General features: G+C 39.7%; 1 protein-coding gene across 11 annotated transcripts in view; it reads left to right on the top strand.

Annotated features, from left to right (window-relative positions):
• The first annotated feature begins 2,796 nt into the window (after nucleotides 1-2,796).
• tp63 (tumor protein p63) overlaps nucleotides 2,797-17,219 on the top strand; it is a 30,656-nt gene continuing 16,233 nt past the window's right edge. For 3 of the 11 annotated variants that reach the window (XM_010739542.3, XM_010739543.3, XM_010739541.3), the window contains exon 1: nucleotides 13,797-13,975. In XM_010739542.3, the coding sequence (XP_010737844.1) occupies nucleotides 13,934-13,975 (42 nt within the window). In that variant the 5' untranslated portion in view covers nucleotides 13,797-13,933. Of the gene's footprint in view, nucleotides 2,981-6,079; nucleotides 6,100-6,125; nucleotides 6,342-8,070; nucleotides 8,200-8,281; nucleotides 8,412-13,796; nucleotides 13,976-17,219 lie in introns of those variants that run through there. The other 8 variants (XM_019275364.2, XM_019275365.2, XM_019275367.2 and 5 more) reach the window with 7 other exon arrangements.

Genomic DNA, 17,219 nt, shown 5'->3' with positions numbered 1-17,219 from the left:
TCTCAAATGAAGTAATAGGGGTTCGGTGACTGGCTCCCAACGTTTGAGCTTCAGAGTAATTAATGATGTAAGGGTTTCAGGTGTCGTTGTAAATATCATATTTAATGACATCTTGAGGTCAGTTTGTCCTTGTTATGTTGAGAGGGAGACCATGGTCAAAGCTACAGTGTGTGTAAAAGCTTTATTAGAGGGAAATTGTTGTATTAATAACATAATAATCACCCTGAACTTTTACAAGTGAGGTTTTATTGTGGTTGTGATTTTGTGAGAAGAGACTGAGCTTCATTTTCCACTTTTATTTAAGAGAGTCATTTGATTAACAACAACTGTTTTTACAGAAGTGACCCTGGGGAATATAGTGAGACAGTCACAGTCCAGTGCACATGGTAACAGCAACGGTATTTTCCTTGAGGTTTGACATCCGGAAACGTGTTTTTTCCATGTTGTCAGAAAATTGCTGTGTTTTTTTTTTCATTAATTAACAAAACGAGTGTGTTTCATGTAATCATATCACATCTCTACTGTAGATACTTAAGTCCTGATTTTGTGGAATATTCGACATTATGACCCAAATTTTATTGCAAGTTTGATATTTACTAGTACTTATGCACCACTCATCTTAGCCAAAGAAGGAAACAACAGGATGAGTAATAAAACTAAATTTCACACATTTTTGTCCAAAATTTAGTTTTAGTCAAGATAGTGGCATTGTGGTAGGGATCTGTTGGTCATTGCCACAATGAGGTGAACATTATGTTAGATTTGGTGCCCCTGGTTACAGAGCACAATACTTCTGTTGTATACATGTGCATTTGTTATGATTACATGACTTTCAACAACTTTGCCACAACATAAGACATAGCAGGCCAACTGATATTATTTATTAGTCCAACAGTTAGAAGCCCATTTTTATTTTGTGAAGATGTCGCTGACAACTCCCAGAGGCTTCTTACTCAGTTAACTGCCATTAACTATTTCCTATAAGCTGCTGAGCCTGATTGCATTGCCCGCTTGTCAGCTCCAGTTTTAACACAGACCAAGACAAGTGGACCTGAAAACAGCTAACTGAGCTAAAGCTAACCAAGCGGCAACCTCCGTGGCCGTGTGAAATGAAGAAGTGCCAAAAACTGCAGTTCCTTGAACGTCCACTTGTGCTGGCTCCAGAAGTGAGTCCATCTCCATAAACCCCCATGTTAAAATGACCAACTTCACAGCAGAAATAAACATGTTTACAGCCTGGTACAAAAAACTGTTTTGGTCTCTATACCTGTACAGAGGGTGAACTTTCATATAACTCACCTGTTCAAATTACATAAAGGCTCAAAGTTATGCATAATTAACAGTATGGCTGTTTCAACTGACAGGTTGGTGCCATTACAAGTGACTTTTTTGAGCACCCAGGTGTCATTCAGCCCGCTGGCGATCCACATCTTGCCCATTTATAGATTATCCGGGAGACGACGGAGGCAGGAAGTTAGTGGCAATCAGAGCCACCACAATCTCATCATCACAGCGGCTCTTCAGAATCCTGTGGGTAACGTCACGGACACAATGTCCATGTTTTATACTGTATATGATGCTAATGCGCTGCCATAGTAAACATTACCTACGGAAGATCAGCACGTGACCAAATATAAAGTTATTCTGTGTGTGATTGTTTTTGGCGTGCTTATTGGTGTGATATGAAATATTGTTTGGTAGCGATCGCTTGTACTTAGTAGTAGATTAGAGTAGATCTTCAAAATAACAGCTGTGTGACCGCAGAGTCACGTCACCAGGTTGGCCCACATCATGCATGTTTGCCCTCTGTCATAGGTGCACAGCAGGCTGTCCGAGGAGTGAGAGAGACTGTATGTCTTTATTAAAAGTACAAGAGAGCAGCTTATAGGTTTGTGTCCCCTGGATACACCACATCTATTTATTATCATTCCCCCCGCTGTGACCCTACCTTTTATTTTAGCCTACTGATTCATCTGCATTTCATCTCTGAAAACCACACAAGACCTCTAGGTTTACAGTGTCATGCTGCTTGGGTGGGAGGGAGAGTTGGATATTGAATTTGAAGAATGTGCTAGGATGTGGCACGAAATGTGTGTATGCTTAAATAAGAGTTCATGTAAGCTACCGGAAAGGATTTAAATACAGAAATATATTTGTCTGGTGTCTCATCACTTTTGTTCATTCTTAAAGAGGATAAAGGATGGAAGAATCTTTTTCATCTTTTTACAAATTACCCTCCGCTAAAATCTCATTAAACAGCCAAAGAGTGTGTTTCACTTCCCTAAAATCAAATATCTGGGTTTTTTGTTGTTTTGTTGTTTCACCAACTGAATCTTTGTACTTTTGCTGATATGGCACAGAATCAATCATCTCTGGCATCCGGAGTGTGTATTTATGGCAGTATTCAGCAAGCTCAAAGCCCTCCAAGGCCTCGGTGATGCAACAGCTCAACTCAACAACTCAACAACTCAACCCGCAAAAACCCACTTGGGAATCTGGGTGGAAATGTCAGAACTGGCCAGAGAAACACATGGAGGAGTAGGGTAGGGGTGAGCTCTTCAGGATAGTGGCGAGCTGTGTTTGTTGGGTGGGGAGGGTGCAGGGTCAAATGTAGTTGCTTGATATGTATATCCTAGCAACTGAGAGTGAGTGATATCGTGTACAACTGTAGAAGGGGATTGGTCAGAGCACTGACACAAGCCCCTCCTATTTGTGGGGTAGCCTAAGAAAAAATACCTAAATTCAAAACATCTCTCAAACTTTCTCCACTCTGCACTGTACCCTCCGGCACTTTAATCCAGGCCTGTTTGTTTATTTATTTGTATTTATTTTTTGAGTGTATTTATTCCTGTAGCTCATGCACACGTGCCTTTATGACGAGCTGATAATTTTGAAGATCTCAGCAAAGTGAAGTTTGGCATGACAAAATGAATTTGCCTTACACAGCTGTGCAGCATTACCCAGAGTTTCCCTTTCATCGGTAAGTACATACGCATTGTATGAACTGATGAGCTGTATTTGTATAACATATTTATATTTATATGTAGCACACTCAGCAAAACTGATTTAACTTGTGGTTCAAATTTGGGAAAATTTCAGCTCAGCTAAGTTCTTAACAGAGCAAATTGTGAATATCAGACTCATTGAACTGGCTGGGAATCTCCCTGCTCTTTGTGTGACCTGAACTGCCACTCAGACTGATACTGTCTGGAGGTCCAACGTGACCTGAGAACAGTTGTGTCTGCCTGGATCCTCAGCTGCTGCTCTGTCCTGATATATTTATAAGTGTGGCATACTTATGGCAACAATGCATGCGTAAAGGGCCATCAGGGTCGAAGTGGCAGAGCGATTATATTATCGCGGTTGTTTGGTCTTCTTCTGATCGTTACTGTAAACGACTTTTGGCCATTTGTCAGATGTTTTGCAGATGTTTTAATCCATAATTACAGATGACAGAACCATATCAGATGCATTTCATTTCAGCTGCTGCATACTGTAATGCTGCGTCTTCTATATCTCGGCCCATAAATATTCTACCAAAGTCACGATCAGCAGTCAGAATATCATGTTGCTTCGTTGGCATCTGAGATTATTTATTAGCATAAACAGATGCAAAAAAAATTATATATTGATGTATTAAAACAGGAAATTGGCTTATAACCGCATTTGACCAAAACTAAATAAATTGACGACAACTAAAATTAAATGTTATCGATAAAAAAATGAGCAATAATCATGAAACATATTAAAACATTAATCAATTACTGACCTACACGTATGACATAATGTTAAATCCCCACACATAATGAAATACAGTGATTTGTAAAACATTATATTAATCATTTTATCAATTGACCATTATATGAGAGTTTTTTGGCCACTTACAGGTCTTCTAACTAATACAAAGAAACAGAAAACTGGATGAATAAATCAAAATCTTTCAGCATATATTGTATATAAATACTATATATGCCGTATATCAGTATATATGTATATCAAAACAAACGCATCAGTGTTGACGCTGAAGGTTTTGCATTGCAGATCTTTCCACTATATCATAACTGTAGATTTACTCATTAATACGTCAGTCATCAGATACACATTCATGTAGTCTTAATATTTTAATTTAAATTATAATTAATCACCACAATCTGCTGTACTGCATTAATTGCTGCCTGTTTTGTGTTGTGTCATGTTAACATCCTGTAGTTTGTCAAACGGAGCTCTTCAGTTATGAGAAATATTTTCATCTTTTTGATGTTGGCGTATATCATCTCACTGTGTGTTTATATAACAATAAATAAATTATTGTTATATAAATATTCCTTGGTGCGTTTTCTTGCACCTTGTTCTTTATCTTTATCTGCTGTTTGACACTTTTCACGCAGTGTCGCGATGTTCCTAAAATTGTGTTTGATGTTTGAAAATGATCAAGCGTTGCGCTTCGATTAAACTGAAAGTTCAGCTTCTGTCGCTTACAATATATAATTTATTGGCCCTTGATAACTACACTGCTGCAGGTTTAAAACTTTTTATAAAGTGCTTTTCAAATAAAACATGACCGATGCTTTAATCTATTTTAGAGCAAAGTTTCGGTGGCATTAATTTTCTATTGAGCCTTATTATATATTATTCCTTGCTTGTTTTCTTTGCATTCCAAGCCTTAGTGGAATTTGTGTCTGTCCATTTGCCCCAGAGGATTTGACTTCAGACTGTTTCACTTCTATAAAAGTAAGGGGAAAAGAAGAGGAGAAACTTTGGGGCTTTCTTTTGTTTTGCAGTCATGTCCCTCTTCCAGCGGGACTGACAGATGAGGGGGAGAAGGTCTTAGGCCTTTGAACAAGTGATTAATAAAGACACTGGAGAAGGGCCCCGATCAGCCGGGCTGTTTGTTTTGATTGCATTTTCATCGGTCGGTGTGCCCAACCTGCCAAGAAACAATGGCCATCCCTGTTTAGTGCTGACCTCTGCCCCAGTCTCGTCTGGAGGCGCTGCACTGCCTTTAAGTGGATGCTGAACAGCCTTCGCCTCAGGCTATCTGAAAAACTCTCTGAGTAACCTGACACCCCAAAGCAGACAAACAGCAGCCAGAACGGGGATAAACCCAAACAGTCTTTAAAAATAAAACTGCCAAGCCAAAGGGTTTGATAGATTTTAAATATGAATGTGCAAAATTGTACCATAGGGTGTCAATGTGTGCAATAAATAATTTATTTATATACTTTGTTATTATCCAAATTTCATAAACTAGGACTTTTCTCTCTTTTTGCTGTCTCAATAATTAAAATAGTACATGCAGGTGGAAGTGGGCATCTTTTCTTTTATCGTTAAATGGTCCAACAAGCTTACAGGATTGTGCATATTCTTCAGAGAAAAGCACAAATGTTTAAGAGTGCAGGACATCAGTGCTACATGCAGGCTTATTATGATAATACTGAAATGTATTCATAGGCTTACACAGTAGTACATGTTGAACCTGATGCACAACTTTTGTGATTGTGACTCGACAACAGACAATACTGCAAAGTCTTTTTGACAAGGTAATGAGGCGACTGTTAAACGAGTACTTCAAAGGGAAATTAAAGCCAAAATCAGTTGAACAGAGGCAGAGGTCAGTAGAAAAGGGTCCACACCCTAAATCCTTCCTTCATCATTAACAGAGATGATGCCACACCTGCCCTACCTGCAACCCACTCATTTGTTTTTTTTTTATGCGTCCACCTTGTTTTCTTGTTTCTTTTCCAGTGACTGACATCCATTCTACTAGAAAACTACTTTTTATTTATTTATATGTAAATATCTTTCTGCAAATATACTATTTGATTTTAGGCAAAGTGTTGTTATAGTCAAATTAAAACAGTACAAAAAGTCTTTAAAAAGGGCAAGTCACTGTCTTAAATATTTAAGAAATACACATAGTTGAGAGTTAAAAATAATAAGAAGAATAAATCCTAATTATTTAGTTGTATATCACTAATATAGAATAAAAAACACACTTTGTTTGTATTTGGTGAATATTGTTGCAACACTTTTATCGTTGCCATGACAACTAACAAGGATCTTGAAGGCAACGGGAACCGTTAGACACTGAAGCTATCGGTGCGTTTGTTTTTTTTACTGCTCGAGTTTAAGATATTTAAAGATTAAATAAAGCTCCAGCGGACGTACAGGAGAGACGCTAAGTCTTGGAAGAGAAATAACATAAGTAATAGCTTAGCTAGCTGTAATAAAAATTAGGTTATTTATTGATAAACCAGGCTTAACTGGGAGCTAGCTGCTGCTAACTAGCGTGTTTCGGTGTTTGGCACACTCACTGCGGCTGCGCAGTGCAACCTGCTCAGGTGAAACCAGCTCGGATAAAGTTATATATATATATATATATATACTTGTTTTTATTTATTATACTTGTTAGCTGTTACTGTTAGTTCCAATGAGTTAACATTAACTAATGCTAGTTTGCTTATATCTATCTATTATTATGCTAATTAGCCGACATATCCACCTTGTTTTGATGTTTGTTTCCATTTTTTTTAATTTGTTATGGACATAATCTTTTTATTTGTTTAGATGTGTTTCTGCAATTATCCTCCCTCATATAAGGTAAAGTGTTGTGATAATAAAATCAAAACAGTCTTTAAAAAGTATTTAAAAAGGCAGGTTACTGTCTTAAATATTTAAGAAATAATACATAGTTGAGACTGTGTAAATAATAGTAACAATAAATCCTAATTATTTAGTTGTATATCTCTGCAATTCTACAATTCAACTCCCTGATGTTAGGTAAAGTGTTGTGATAATAAAATTAAAACAGTCTAAAAAAAGGCTAATATATACAGCAGGACACGGTCTTAAAAACAAATATGAGAAAGAGATGTACACACTTGATTCTAAAGTATAGATAAACTTAATAGTATGTAAATAATATTTACAATAAAAAAATCTCCTATCATGACTTAACTCTGATTTGTAGAAATAGTTTTTACTGCATACACACTTGCTTCATTTGTTTCTTTAGCCTGATCAGAGGTCTATTTTTGAGTTTATTCAGCTTGTCAAAATATTGTAAAGTTACATTTTTATTCCTTTTAAATAATCACAAATAACTATTTACACCCATGTGTTTGATTAACAGGGTGTAAAAGATATAAAATAACGAGCAGTACATATTCAACACTAAGCACAAGCTGCACTATAACTTCATAATTCCCAGTAGTTGCACATCTTAAGCAGTTAAATGCTCCACATAGTGCTGATATTGCAAAAAAAAAGCTTCTGTCATATTTTAGTTCTGGTCCAAACTGTAGACCTAAATCTACATCTTACATCTTGTTTTCTTTATGTTTATTTGGCTTTTGCAAACCCAGTTAATCTTTATTCTAAACACAACACTGCCTCCCGTGTTCCTCCCCGCACACGTGAAATTATTTGCTTCATTAGATATGCCTGTGTTTGTAAGTCAGGTATTAATATCATTCATCACGCAGTGTTGGGGAATTCCAAAACCTAAAATAGTGCCAGCTTCAGATTATGGCCCCCCCGCCCCCTCATCTCCTCCACCTCCCCCCCGCACCCAAGCCCGTCCAGCTGTACACATACCAGAAGTTGCAGCAGTGCTATCATATAGACTGCGGGGGGAATTCCGCCTGTCTCAGACTGCAGCGTGCGCCACTTCAGCGGGAACAATGGCAGGCTGAGCTCTGAAGCAGGTGTAATGTTTCAGGGGAGCAGGTCAAAGTGCCTCTGTCTGAATGGTGCATAATCACCATTATGTGTAGTACAAATATTCAGTATTATGCAGGCTGACTTCTTCACAATGGAAGTGCCCTTCATGAATGGCTGCCAGCAGGACTCCTCCTCCTCCTCCTCCTTTCCTCCACTGGCTGGGTGGCCAGATCTCAGCCCTGCACATCACCGTCTATGTTGAATGTTTGCTGACATTTGCAACTTTTAAAACTACCTATTAAAATAGTTGTGCCTTTTTCAAAAATGCCAACAGTGAAGTAAGTGTTGCTTATTTGGAATATGAGCAGTAAAATGAATACGATTGTGGTCGCTCCTGTCTCCTTGCAGACTCAGGGACCCATCTCGTTTGTCTTGGAGAGAGAGCTCATTCCTCACCGCCATGTCCCAGAATCAGTCACAGACACCTGAATGCTTCAGCCAAGATGTGTTCAACCAACTGTTCGATATGCTCGACCAGTAAGTGAATCCAACAGGAAAAAACGTACAAAATGTGTATCTCAACTGTATGTTTCAGTGTTAACTCGCTGTTATGTTTCAGATCTGCCATTCATTCAGTCCAGCCCATTGAGCTGAACTTCACAGACAGTCCAACTGATGGGTCTGCAGGAAACACCATTCAGATCAGTATGGACTGCATAACCATGCATGAGCCGGATGAGACGCTTTCTGTAAGTACGTAGGTCTGAACATTTCCTGCTGCCTCAGACCCCCCACAACCAGAGAGACCAAATTAACTATGAACTATGACCCCATTTTAAGCTCAGCATGTAATATGCTGAACATCCAGTAACATTATTATAAACCTAATATATAATAAGGAATAAAAAATTGACCCGTCTGACACTGGCAATACCAATTTCCAGCTCATTTAGTGCTGAGTCAATAGCCCTTACATAAGCTGTAGATGTTTTACCAATATTTTTTATTTTTTTTAAATCACTTTTAGGCTTTGTGTGCGATCAAGCAATAAACTCAAGCAATAAACTTCTTAACAAGTTAAAACACTCAGATGATGCCATAAAGCCACACATAGCTGTTTCCTTCTCAATGAACAACGTGGTCTCTGTACAACACGTAGTGTTGTAACTGTACATCATTTTTTAAGTTAGTTGCGGCTGATAGTAAACGTTCCCTCTGACGTAACTTTCACTCTGAGTTAATGGGACTTCCAGTGGTAAACTCCATAGGTTATAAAATACAGAGTGTACTTTTAATTTTCATATTAACGATGGAATTTCCCCAGGACAGTTGTGAAAATGTGCCGCAGAGCCGTTCAGCAGCCAGTGAAAAGGTTCCTGTTTATCTGTTTTTGTCTTGAGATGTTGTCTGTGAAGTGATGATTTTATCTCATTCAGGCTTAGAGTTATGCTTGACCTGGGTGGCCCCTCTGAGACAGGTAGTCTGTTGGTAGTAGAATGTGCATTTAGACGGTCATGTGTAATTTCTTTATAAAGTTTATCTAAAGTTTTATCTTTTGTTTGTAACCGAAACGAGTTGAAGATAGATTGTGAGCTTTCTTCTTGTGATAACACAGAACAGACATTCAAATCACAGTTCAGTTCAGTGTGTTTTTGTAAATGCACTGTATGTACGTCCTTCAGTTTGACCTGTAGTGAGGGACAAATCTTTGCCAGTTCTGCTACTGAACGATGATGTGCTCGTTCCCCTCCCAGCGTAGGAATGCTGTTGTCCAGCCAGAGTGGAAAAAAATAGCAAATAAAAATTTTGTTCAAGGAGCTGAGTAATGTTACCCTGCGCATCCCCCAAGGGGGCCTGTGCTTTCTTGAACCGGTGATTAATGGCCCCACCCCCACCACCCACTTTCCTCTACACCAAAGATAGGCGTGGCGCGGTGATTGGCACGCCAGCAACTCGGGCAGCATCCGTGTGTGGGGCTAAGAGCCTGCTGCCATGGCAGCTTGCCAATCACCAAGCCCCAATCGTTCTTACCACGTCAAATGTCTGTTTTGATGAAAAGAGGAGGTGGGCAAAACCACCCTCGTTCTACCCCCACCCTCCTCCTCTTCTTCCACCCATGTGGAGGTGTGCCTCTTTCATGAGTCATTAGAATGCAGCTCACTGTTTAGTGCCCTGGGGGACTTATTTGTATTGTGTAGGGTTTATGTTTAATCTGAAATTCCTTTTTCTTCTGGATTTTTTTTTCTGTAGCTGCAGGGCAACAATTTAACGCAGCACCTGTCTCTCTTGCAGAGGTCCCAGCTCTCATCTATCAGTATGTGTCTTCTCTATGTAAAGGTGGGGGCTGCCAACAAGCGGGGGGGAAGGAGGAGAGGAGCAAGCGGAGGGTAGAATAACATGAAGGAATGTAGCAGAAATAGTGGCAGGAGAAACGCTATATCCTACCCCAAACAGCTGATTTTACACCCAGATAAAGCTCTGATCAGCTGTGCGTGGAAGACGCAGTGTCGAGCGCAGGTCCTTTTCAGACACAGGATAGAGTTTAACTTTACAGCAGAGTAGCTCAATCAACGCACGGCCTCTCTGAGATCTAATTACATGTTTGTGTTTGGATTGGTACTTTTTTTCACCACACCTTGTGTGTGTGTGTGTGTGATTACCATCGCCCCTAGTTCTCTAAGCAGCTGATCAGTTTTCTGTTCTGTTTCCTAAATTTCAGAGAAAAGAAACTGTAACGCTGTCATCTGTGAACAATCCTGAATCCACCAAATGTGGTGCAATTTCCGTTGCCATGTCAGCATCGAGTCATTACATCCACCTTACCCAACAAAAGGATGTTACCAGTCCATCTTGACCATATTTGTCTCAAGACATTTTAGATGCAGTAGCTCCGCTGAAGTAACTACAACACTAGTTTTACTTTTTTTTAAAGAAGTTGACTAACAAGTAGCACAACTTAAACTTTAACTTGGATTATTCATTAGGCACTCTTATTGTATTTAATCCAAACTAAGCCTGTACACTAAACACCAGACCATAATAAGCGTTTCTTTTATTTTTTCGTGCTCCACCAGTTTGCCTCCAGCACATTAAGTGTTTTTCAAGGCGTAGCAACAAGGAACGAATGCTTGCCACGGTCCACTTGAATAACTGTTGATGAGTCGGTGAGTCAGTATGAAACCTTGACTTGCTGTGGATGTGGGGATGCTTCAGCATGAGCCCCCATTACCCTTATCTCTCCTCTTTTTACATTTTCCTACATCGCTCTTTTATACAGCTGTATTATATTATGACAGGTTTAACTAAAAAAAAACTTTCAACTGTAATCTCATCAGTATTTTTTGTTATCCATGTAGATTTATTTTAAATAGCAGATTTTAATTGAGTACTTTTAAGTATGTGTGAGTTTAAAAATTACACAAATTTGACATGGCATCATTTAAACAGCAGAATTTGAGATAAATGCCATGACATAACCAAAGAACACCTGGAACTAAACCGATTAGAAACTAAAATTAAAACTAAATTAGTAAAAGTCCCTTTTGTGCTTTACTGTTTGCGTTTTCACTGCACCTGAAGGCCCGTGGCGATTAGGCAAATCAGCTCAATAACTGATTAAGAAGTTATTTGTTTGAGACGTCATTTTTGCATGCAACAAGACACAAACACAGTTCATTAAAATGTAATGTTATGTGACCGATGTCTGGAAAACGGACATGCAGAGAGGTTAAAAGCAGCAGAAAGACACCTGCTTTCAAAGTCATGGTGATCCGCATTTTATTTTACGGACTTATGCACATAATGTTGATACTGTTGAGTTGCATTTAAGTTCTTTCTTTCTCTCCTTTTCTCATCTCTCTTAGTATTGTCAAGTCAACGTCCCTCCTTAGTCCTAGTGTTGATATTAGCTACAACTCGTGCTTTCCTGCAGTCTGAGCAACATTGTAGACGTGATTTGTGCATCTTGTGGCTTGTGTCGGACCAGTCAGCCACGTTCACTACTTTTATCTCCACCCTGATTTTTTTTACAGAGTGGAAAGTACCACTGTTGGACATTTTGTAGGCCCAGAAACCAAAACTAGAACAAGGTTCCTGTGGTTGAAGTTAACTCAGCTCCTAAAAAGTTTCAGATGTTCTTTTGTCCAATGGTCATTGCGTAATTAAATGGATTTGACAACAGTGTCTATATGAAAATTAAATAACTGATTCATGGCATTGTTATCAAATTAGAATTATCCAATTATGTCTGAGTATGTTTGTTTTTTCTTCAGTGGATGTAGTGACTAGATTGTGGAACAGAGTTCTGCCTCCCAGTTTTTTCAGCAGGTAAATTAGCAGATTAAGTTTATTTCAGGATTTGGTGGCTGTTGATTGTGCAGGCTTTTGGAGCTGCCACCCAAGTGATGCTCTCTGTCGCTCTTACGTCCGTCGGCGTGGACGGGAGCTTCAACTGTTTTCAGGGCAGGTGTCTGTGCCTTCATAGCCACTGCAGCCTGACACTCGATACTAAACTAATCTAGCCGACTTAAGGAACAGGCACTTTAAAGGGAGAAACTTCAGCAAAGCCTCTTTCTGTCTGATCCCCTGGATCTGCAGATCTTCTGCTGCCTGGTCAGACTCTCTCCTTAGTTTCTCACCGCTGTATCTCAGGTGATGCACTCGGAGTTTAAATAATGTATCACCAGTGAACCGTCCTAAATTATAATCTGTAGTCCAAAGCTAGAGAATGTTAGTATTGGTTTCATTATTGCTTTGTTATTAAGTGTTAAAACATGAGTTCATTTATAAGCTCACTGCAGTTCAGTGCAGCCTGAGTGTCGGATACATTATAAAGCCAATGTACTATGTCTGTCCTGCTTGAATACAGCTGCTGTTCTATATTTTACCACAGCCTCACCATAACACTGAGTACTCTAACTTCTTTTCAGATGCCAATGTTGTTTTAACATAATTAGAAGTTTGTTTAGCTAAACTAATTATCACGCTGAGATTTGGCTGGGTCTTCACTGACGCCTGTGTCCCTCGGGAGGTCATTGAATTGGTCTCTTTAAAGTGTTGATTTGCCTTTGTGACAGGCTGACCTGTAGGCTCAGAGCCCCGGGGGGCTTGAACAGGGTGTGACTGGTTGATTGGAGACACTGACTTCAGGTCATAAGTTTTCAGACAGCTTTCAAATCATTCTGACCACAGGGCAAGAGTTTTAGCCCCCCTGGCTCTGAAGTAATAGAAGTGATTTACCAGTCACCTCCCTTGTCATCTCGCAGTGCAGCACTATCCACTCATGTTTACATCCAAGATATACTCAACTTCATAGCTCTCTTTTAGTGGATTCAATTTCTGATCACTTTCAAAGGATGAATGCAGACTGACAGATCTAGGACACTTAACACCAACCATTTCATGCCTGCTGCAACTACAGCAGTGCAGCATGAATATATCACAGCCCCTAAATGAAGCAATTGCAGAGAGCCTGGCTGGTCAGTGCTAACACCTTTACAGTATCTGAACCCCAAAGCATGTTTCCAAAACAGATCTACATCAGTCATCTCTGATAGATACAAGCAATCTACAGGAGTCACATTGTTTCTCCGGGGAGCTCGGCATTGCAATAGCTTTAGGGATGCAGAGGGGAGCAATTCTTATGCTAACTAGCTACTGTATGTATACTCTCCTAACCCAGACACCACTTCTCACTCTGGGGCTTGCTGGACTAATGGATTTTTCTTAGTTACTCTTTCTTATTATCATTGCTATAATTTGTGTATTTGGATCTTTTAAATGGCGTTCAGGTCAGTGCTTTTAAAATAAAAAATGTTTTAGGTAAGAATTTTTTTTTTTATGTCTTTATCAAGACTGACATATTTTGTACTTTTTGGGAAAGTGAGGAAATTTGCAAAAAAGCAAAATGCAAGCATGTGATGAAAATATTTATAATTTTTGTTGCTATTGAATGCTGCTACGAAGACGAGACAGCAATTCGCTACTTAACTAAAAGCTGTGAGGAGCCCTGCAGAGCCTCAAAGAAGGAGTAAGGAGACTGTGATTCTCCTGGGAGATGGGTGTGGACTCAGGTATTGGACAGGTAGCACCTTAGACCCCTCCCCTTTCTTCGCGGTATATATGACCATCCCATAGATTCCTATAGAAGCTTCTGCCTGTCCACTTTGCATTTGTAGTCCACATCACTCCTTTAGAGTGAGGAAAAGAGATTTGTGGAATCCTGGAGCCAGTGGAGCAAACAGCAGCAGCTCTGCTCAATCTCAGCGCCAACATGTTGTACCTGGAGACGGGGACCACCACACCTTACAGCGAGGTAAGAGAAGAACGGGAGAAGTGGTGATGGGGCATCAGCCATCGCACCCATTCCTTTAGTTGGTTCCTCAGAGATCCACAGAAATAATGAAATATCACGAAACAGTAAAAGGCCTCGTACTTCGGGACTTCACACTGTGTCAGTGTTGATGATTTCAAATCTTGGATTCAAGTGTATAATTTGTCACTGGGTAGTGTTTTGTATAAATCAGGCATTTAATGCTAATTAAGTAAAATAAAATATATAATCACTCAATTAAAAATGACCATGGAAAGGCTTAATGGAGAGAAGATGTATTTGCATTTGACAGTATGTGTGTGTTTGCGTGCACAGCGGCGTGCACGAGGCAGAGAGCAGGGGAATGTAAACACCCGGAGAATCTCTCTGAATACTGTATGTCCTTCTTATAAAATGGCTGCTGTCTGGCTAGGTATGGATTCAGTCAGTTGGTGTGAATTGCTCCGAGTCTGATTTTTGTTGTTGTTGAATGAGTGTTTCATGCGTTAGAAAAACTGAAAACTGAAAAAAGTTTTGGTTTTGATTTTCTGCTGTGAGAAGTTTCAGTTCCTTTTACAGAAAAGCTCAGGAACATTTTAAAGAATGCAGAAGAAAATATAAAAACACCGTACTTTAGGTTATTTTTAATGATTAGAAATATTTCTGGTATTAATTTGTGCCTTTACTTCATTAGAAATCTAGAGAAGGACACTCATGGGATGAGTTTTCATTTTCTTTCCGTGAAACGAATCTTTCTCCAAGATGTCTGACGCTGACATGAAATGTTTTCTGTTTTTTCACAGTGAAAAAAAAAGCCATAAATTAAAAAAAAAAACCACTTTTTTAATGCATCAATATGCATTACACTTCTTAGGTAATAAAAAAAAAATCTGAGGTTCTGTTCTCAGTTTTTCACATTGAAAGTGCAAGCGTTGTGATTAATGTTTCTGTGTTTGCAGAGCTAGATGGTAAACACTAAAAGAATGTGAAGGAGTTTGTGCTGAAGTTACTTTCAGCTTCTTCTTGACATTCTGATTATGGAAATTGTGGCATGAGTTAAACTGAACCACAATGGTACAATACCCAGCAGAAAAATGGGCCCTATCAGACTTTTCAGAGTACAATTGTCTGTTGTAAAACAGAAACTAAACAGTTGTTTGTCAGTAAGTTAAAACTTTGTGAAATACATGCTTTAGTTTCACTGTCAGTATCTCTTCTACGCCTAAGCTTTTTTACGCCCTTTTTTTTTTTGTTGTGGGCATTTTTTGTGAACCATTGTGTCGTGCTTCTCTCGTTATGTTTTTACCGACCAAAATCTTGCATTCAAACTCTAAATGCCGAGCAAGTGAGCGGTGATAGATTCTCAGATTGCAGGTTGCAGATAACAGGTGTGTCAGGTCACTGTCTTTTAAGTTGTTGAGCAGGGGGTCTTTAAGTGGTGTCCAGCTCAATCCCTCCAGTGTGTGAGGTATCAGGTTCCCCCGTCCCCAGTCTCCTGGGAGCCGCCGCAGCCATTAGAATGTGGCTGGCCAAGCGCTGCCATTTAGTTCAGGATCGTAATTGCTTTAATGGTGTGTTGATGTAGATACAATCACCTGCTCTGCCCACCCCAGCAGGTATAAGGTGTAGATAGACCCCCACCCAGCCCCACCTCAACCCCCAACCTTGTTGAGCCTTTAATGCCTCCCTCCCCTGTGGTCACTCATCACAGTCCCCCCCCAGACCCTCTCAGTATGCTGGCTGGCCCAAGATACATGGAGGAGGTCACCAGAGAGCCTGGAATGGGAGCTATTCCCCCCTCAGGCCAGGTCTGCTCTGGTTCCTGTCATCTATTGGTCATCCAAGCTCTGGCTTTAACAGTTCTTACACTCTGTGACCTAACATTACCAACAACAGGAGAATATGTGTACCTTTACCTATAAATTAACAAGTTTTATGTGTAACAGTCTTTAATAGTATTCACGGAGGGGCTGGGGCAGCATTTTACCAGTAGATGTACTTTTTCTGCACAGTTTTCACAAGAGTTACAAAACCTCTCTTGCCACTGAGACTCAAAGTAACATATTAATCAGAAAGTAGTCATAAGCTTTGAAATGACAGACACCCCGCAGACATTCATGTTCTAACAGGAGTGCAGAGAATCTTGCCATTAGCTGCAGAGATAATAATACCTGAATAGTATTCATTAGATATGTTTCTAATAAGACATTTATTTGCATGTTAGCCGAGCAATAACTGAACCACAGGAAGTAATTTGAATGTGTCAGTATGCCATACCAAAAGTCAGATTCCTACATTGTAATCAACAAGCTATTACTCTAAAGGTCAACACTCTCCCGCTCCTGTTGGCCTGAAACGCTTACCCCAGCATTTATCTCACACAAAGAATTGAGCTTGAAGGCCTCAAACAGACAGCACAACCTTTCAAAAAACTTTATTAGAGGCTGTTGAGGATGTCAAGGCTGCTGATTTACCGTGTCCCTGCTTAGCAGCCTGACATCCCAAAGGCCTAAACACAGCATCGGCTATAAACAGAAGGAATTTTTAAGAGCAGCTAAAGTGGTTATTAAATGGTTGCTGTATTATAGTGGAATAAGATCTGATGAAAGGAAACGAAGAGAAGGCCCGAAACTCCCTCGCAAAACCTTTTTTTAAAGGCTGATGACACACTTCCAGTCAATTAAACATTAAAACATGATGAGTTGAGGTGAGGGTCTGCTGCTGGGCCTCACTATCTGGTCAATTATGGCTTTATCCTCATCTTTGATCCTTATATTTTTTTAAAGCCCTGTACTTACTGTTAAGTATTCTATGTCAGGCATTCTGCTGTATGTCTCTGCTTTTAACTGTGTTTGGTCTCTGGCCAGCGTCAACCTTTTCTTTGAATAATAATTTGACATTGATAATTGGTGCCTGTCACATCCACCTTTACAGCTGCCTGCATCAGGTACCGTGGGGGAAGCTGTGTCATCTCTGAACGGCTGAGCGCCTCGGTGCCACTGCAGCAAATTACGCCACAGTTCAAAAGATCTGATATCGAGATCGCTGCTGACTCCTCACATACGGGAAAACACTCTCCAAACAGGAAATTGTGTCACGCCGTCAGTTCCCACGAAAAACTGAATGTTTTTTCCTTCTTGGAATTTTCTCACTAAAATGCTGGAGAAAAAAAACAAACTCTTGAGTAACTGAAGTTTCTGTCGTTTTTAGTCACACCAGTTTCTTCTCCTCTGAGATCAGATTCACA

This window comes from Larimichthys crocea, chromosome XVII (assembly GCF_000972845.2).
Source record: "Larimichthys crocea isolate SSNF chromosome XVII, L_crocea_2.0, whole genome shotgun sequence".
Taxonomy (NCBI): domain Eukaryota; kingdom Metazoa; phylum Chordata; class Actinopteri; family Sciaenidae; genus Larimichthys; species Larimichthys crocea.
Note: the sequence above shows the minus strand (reverse complement) of the source record. Positions and strands in the feature narration are given on the sequence as shown.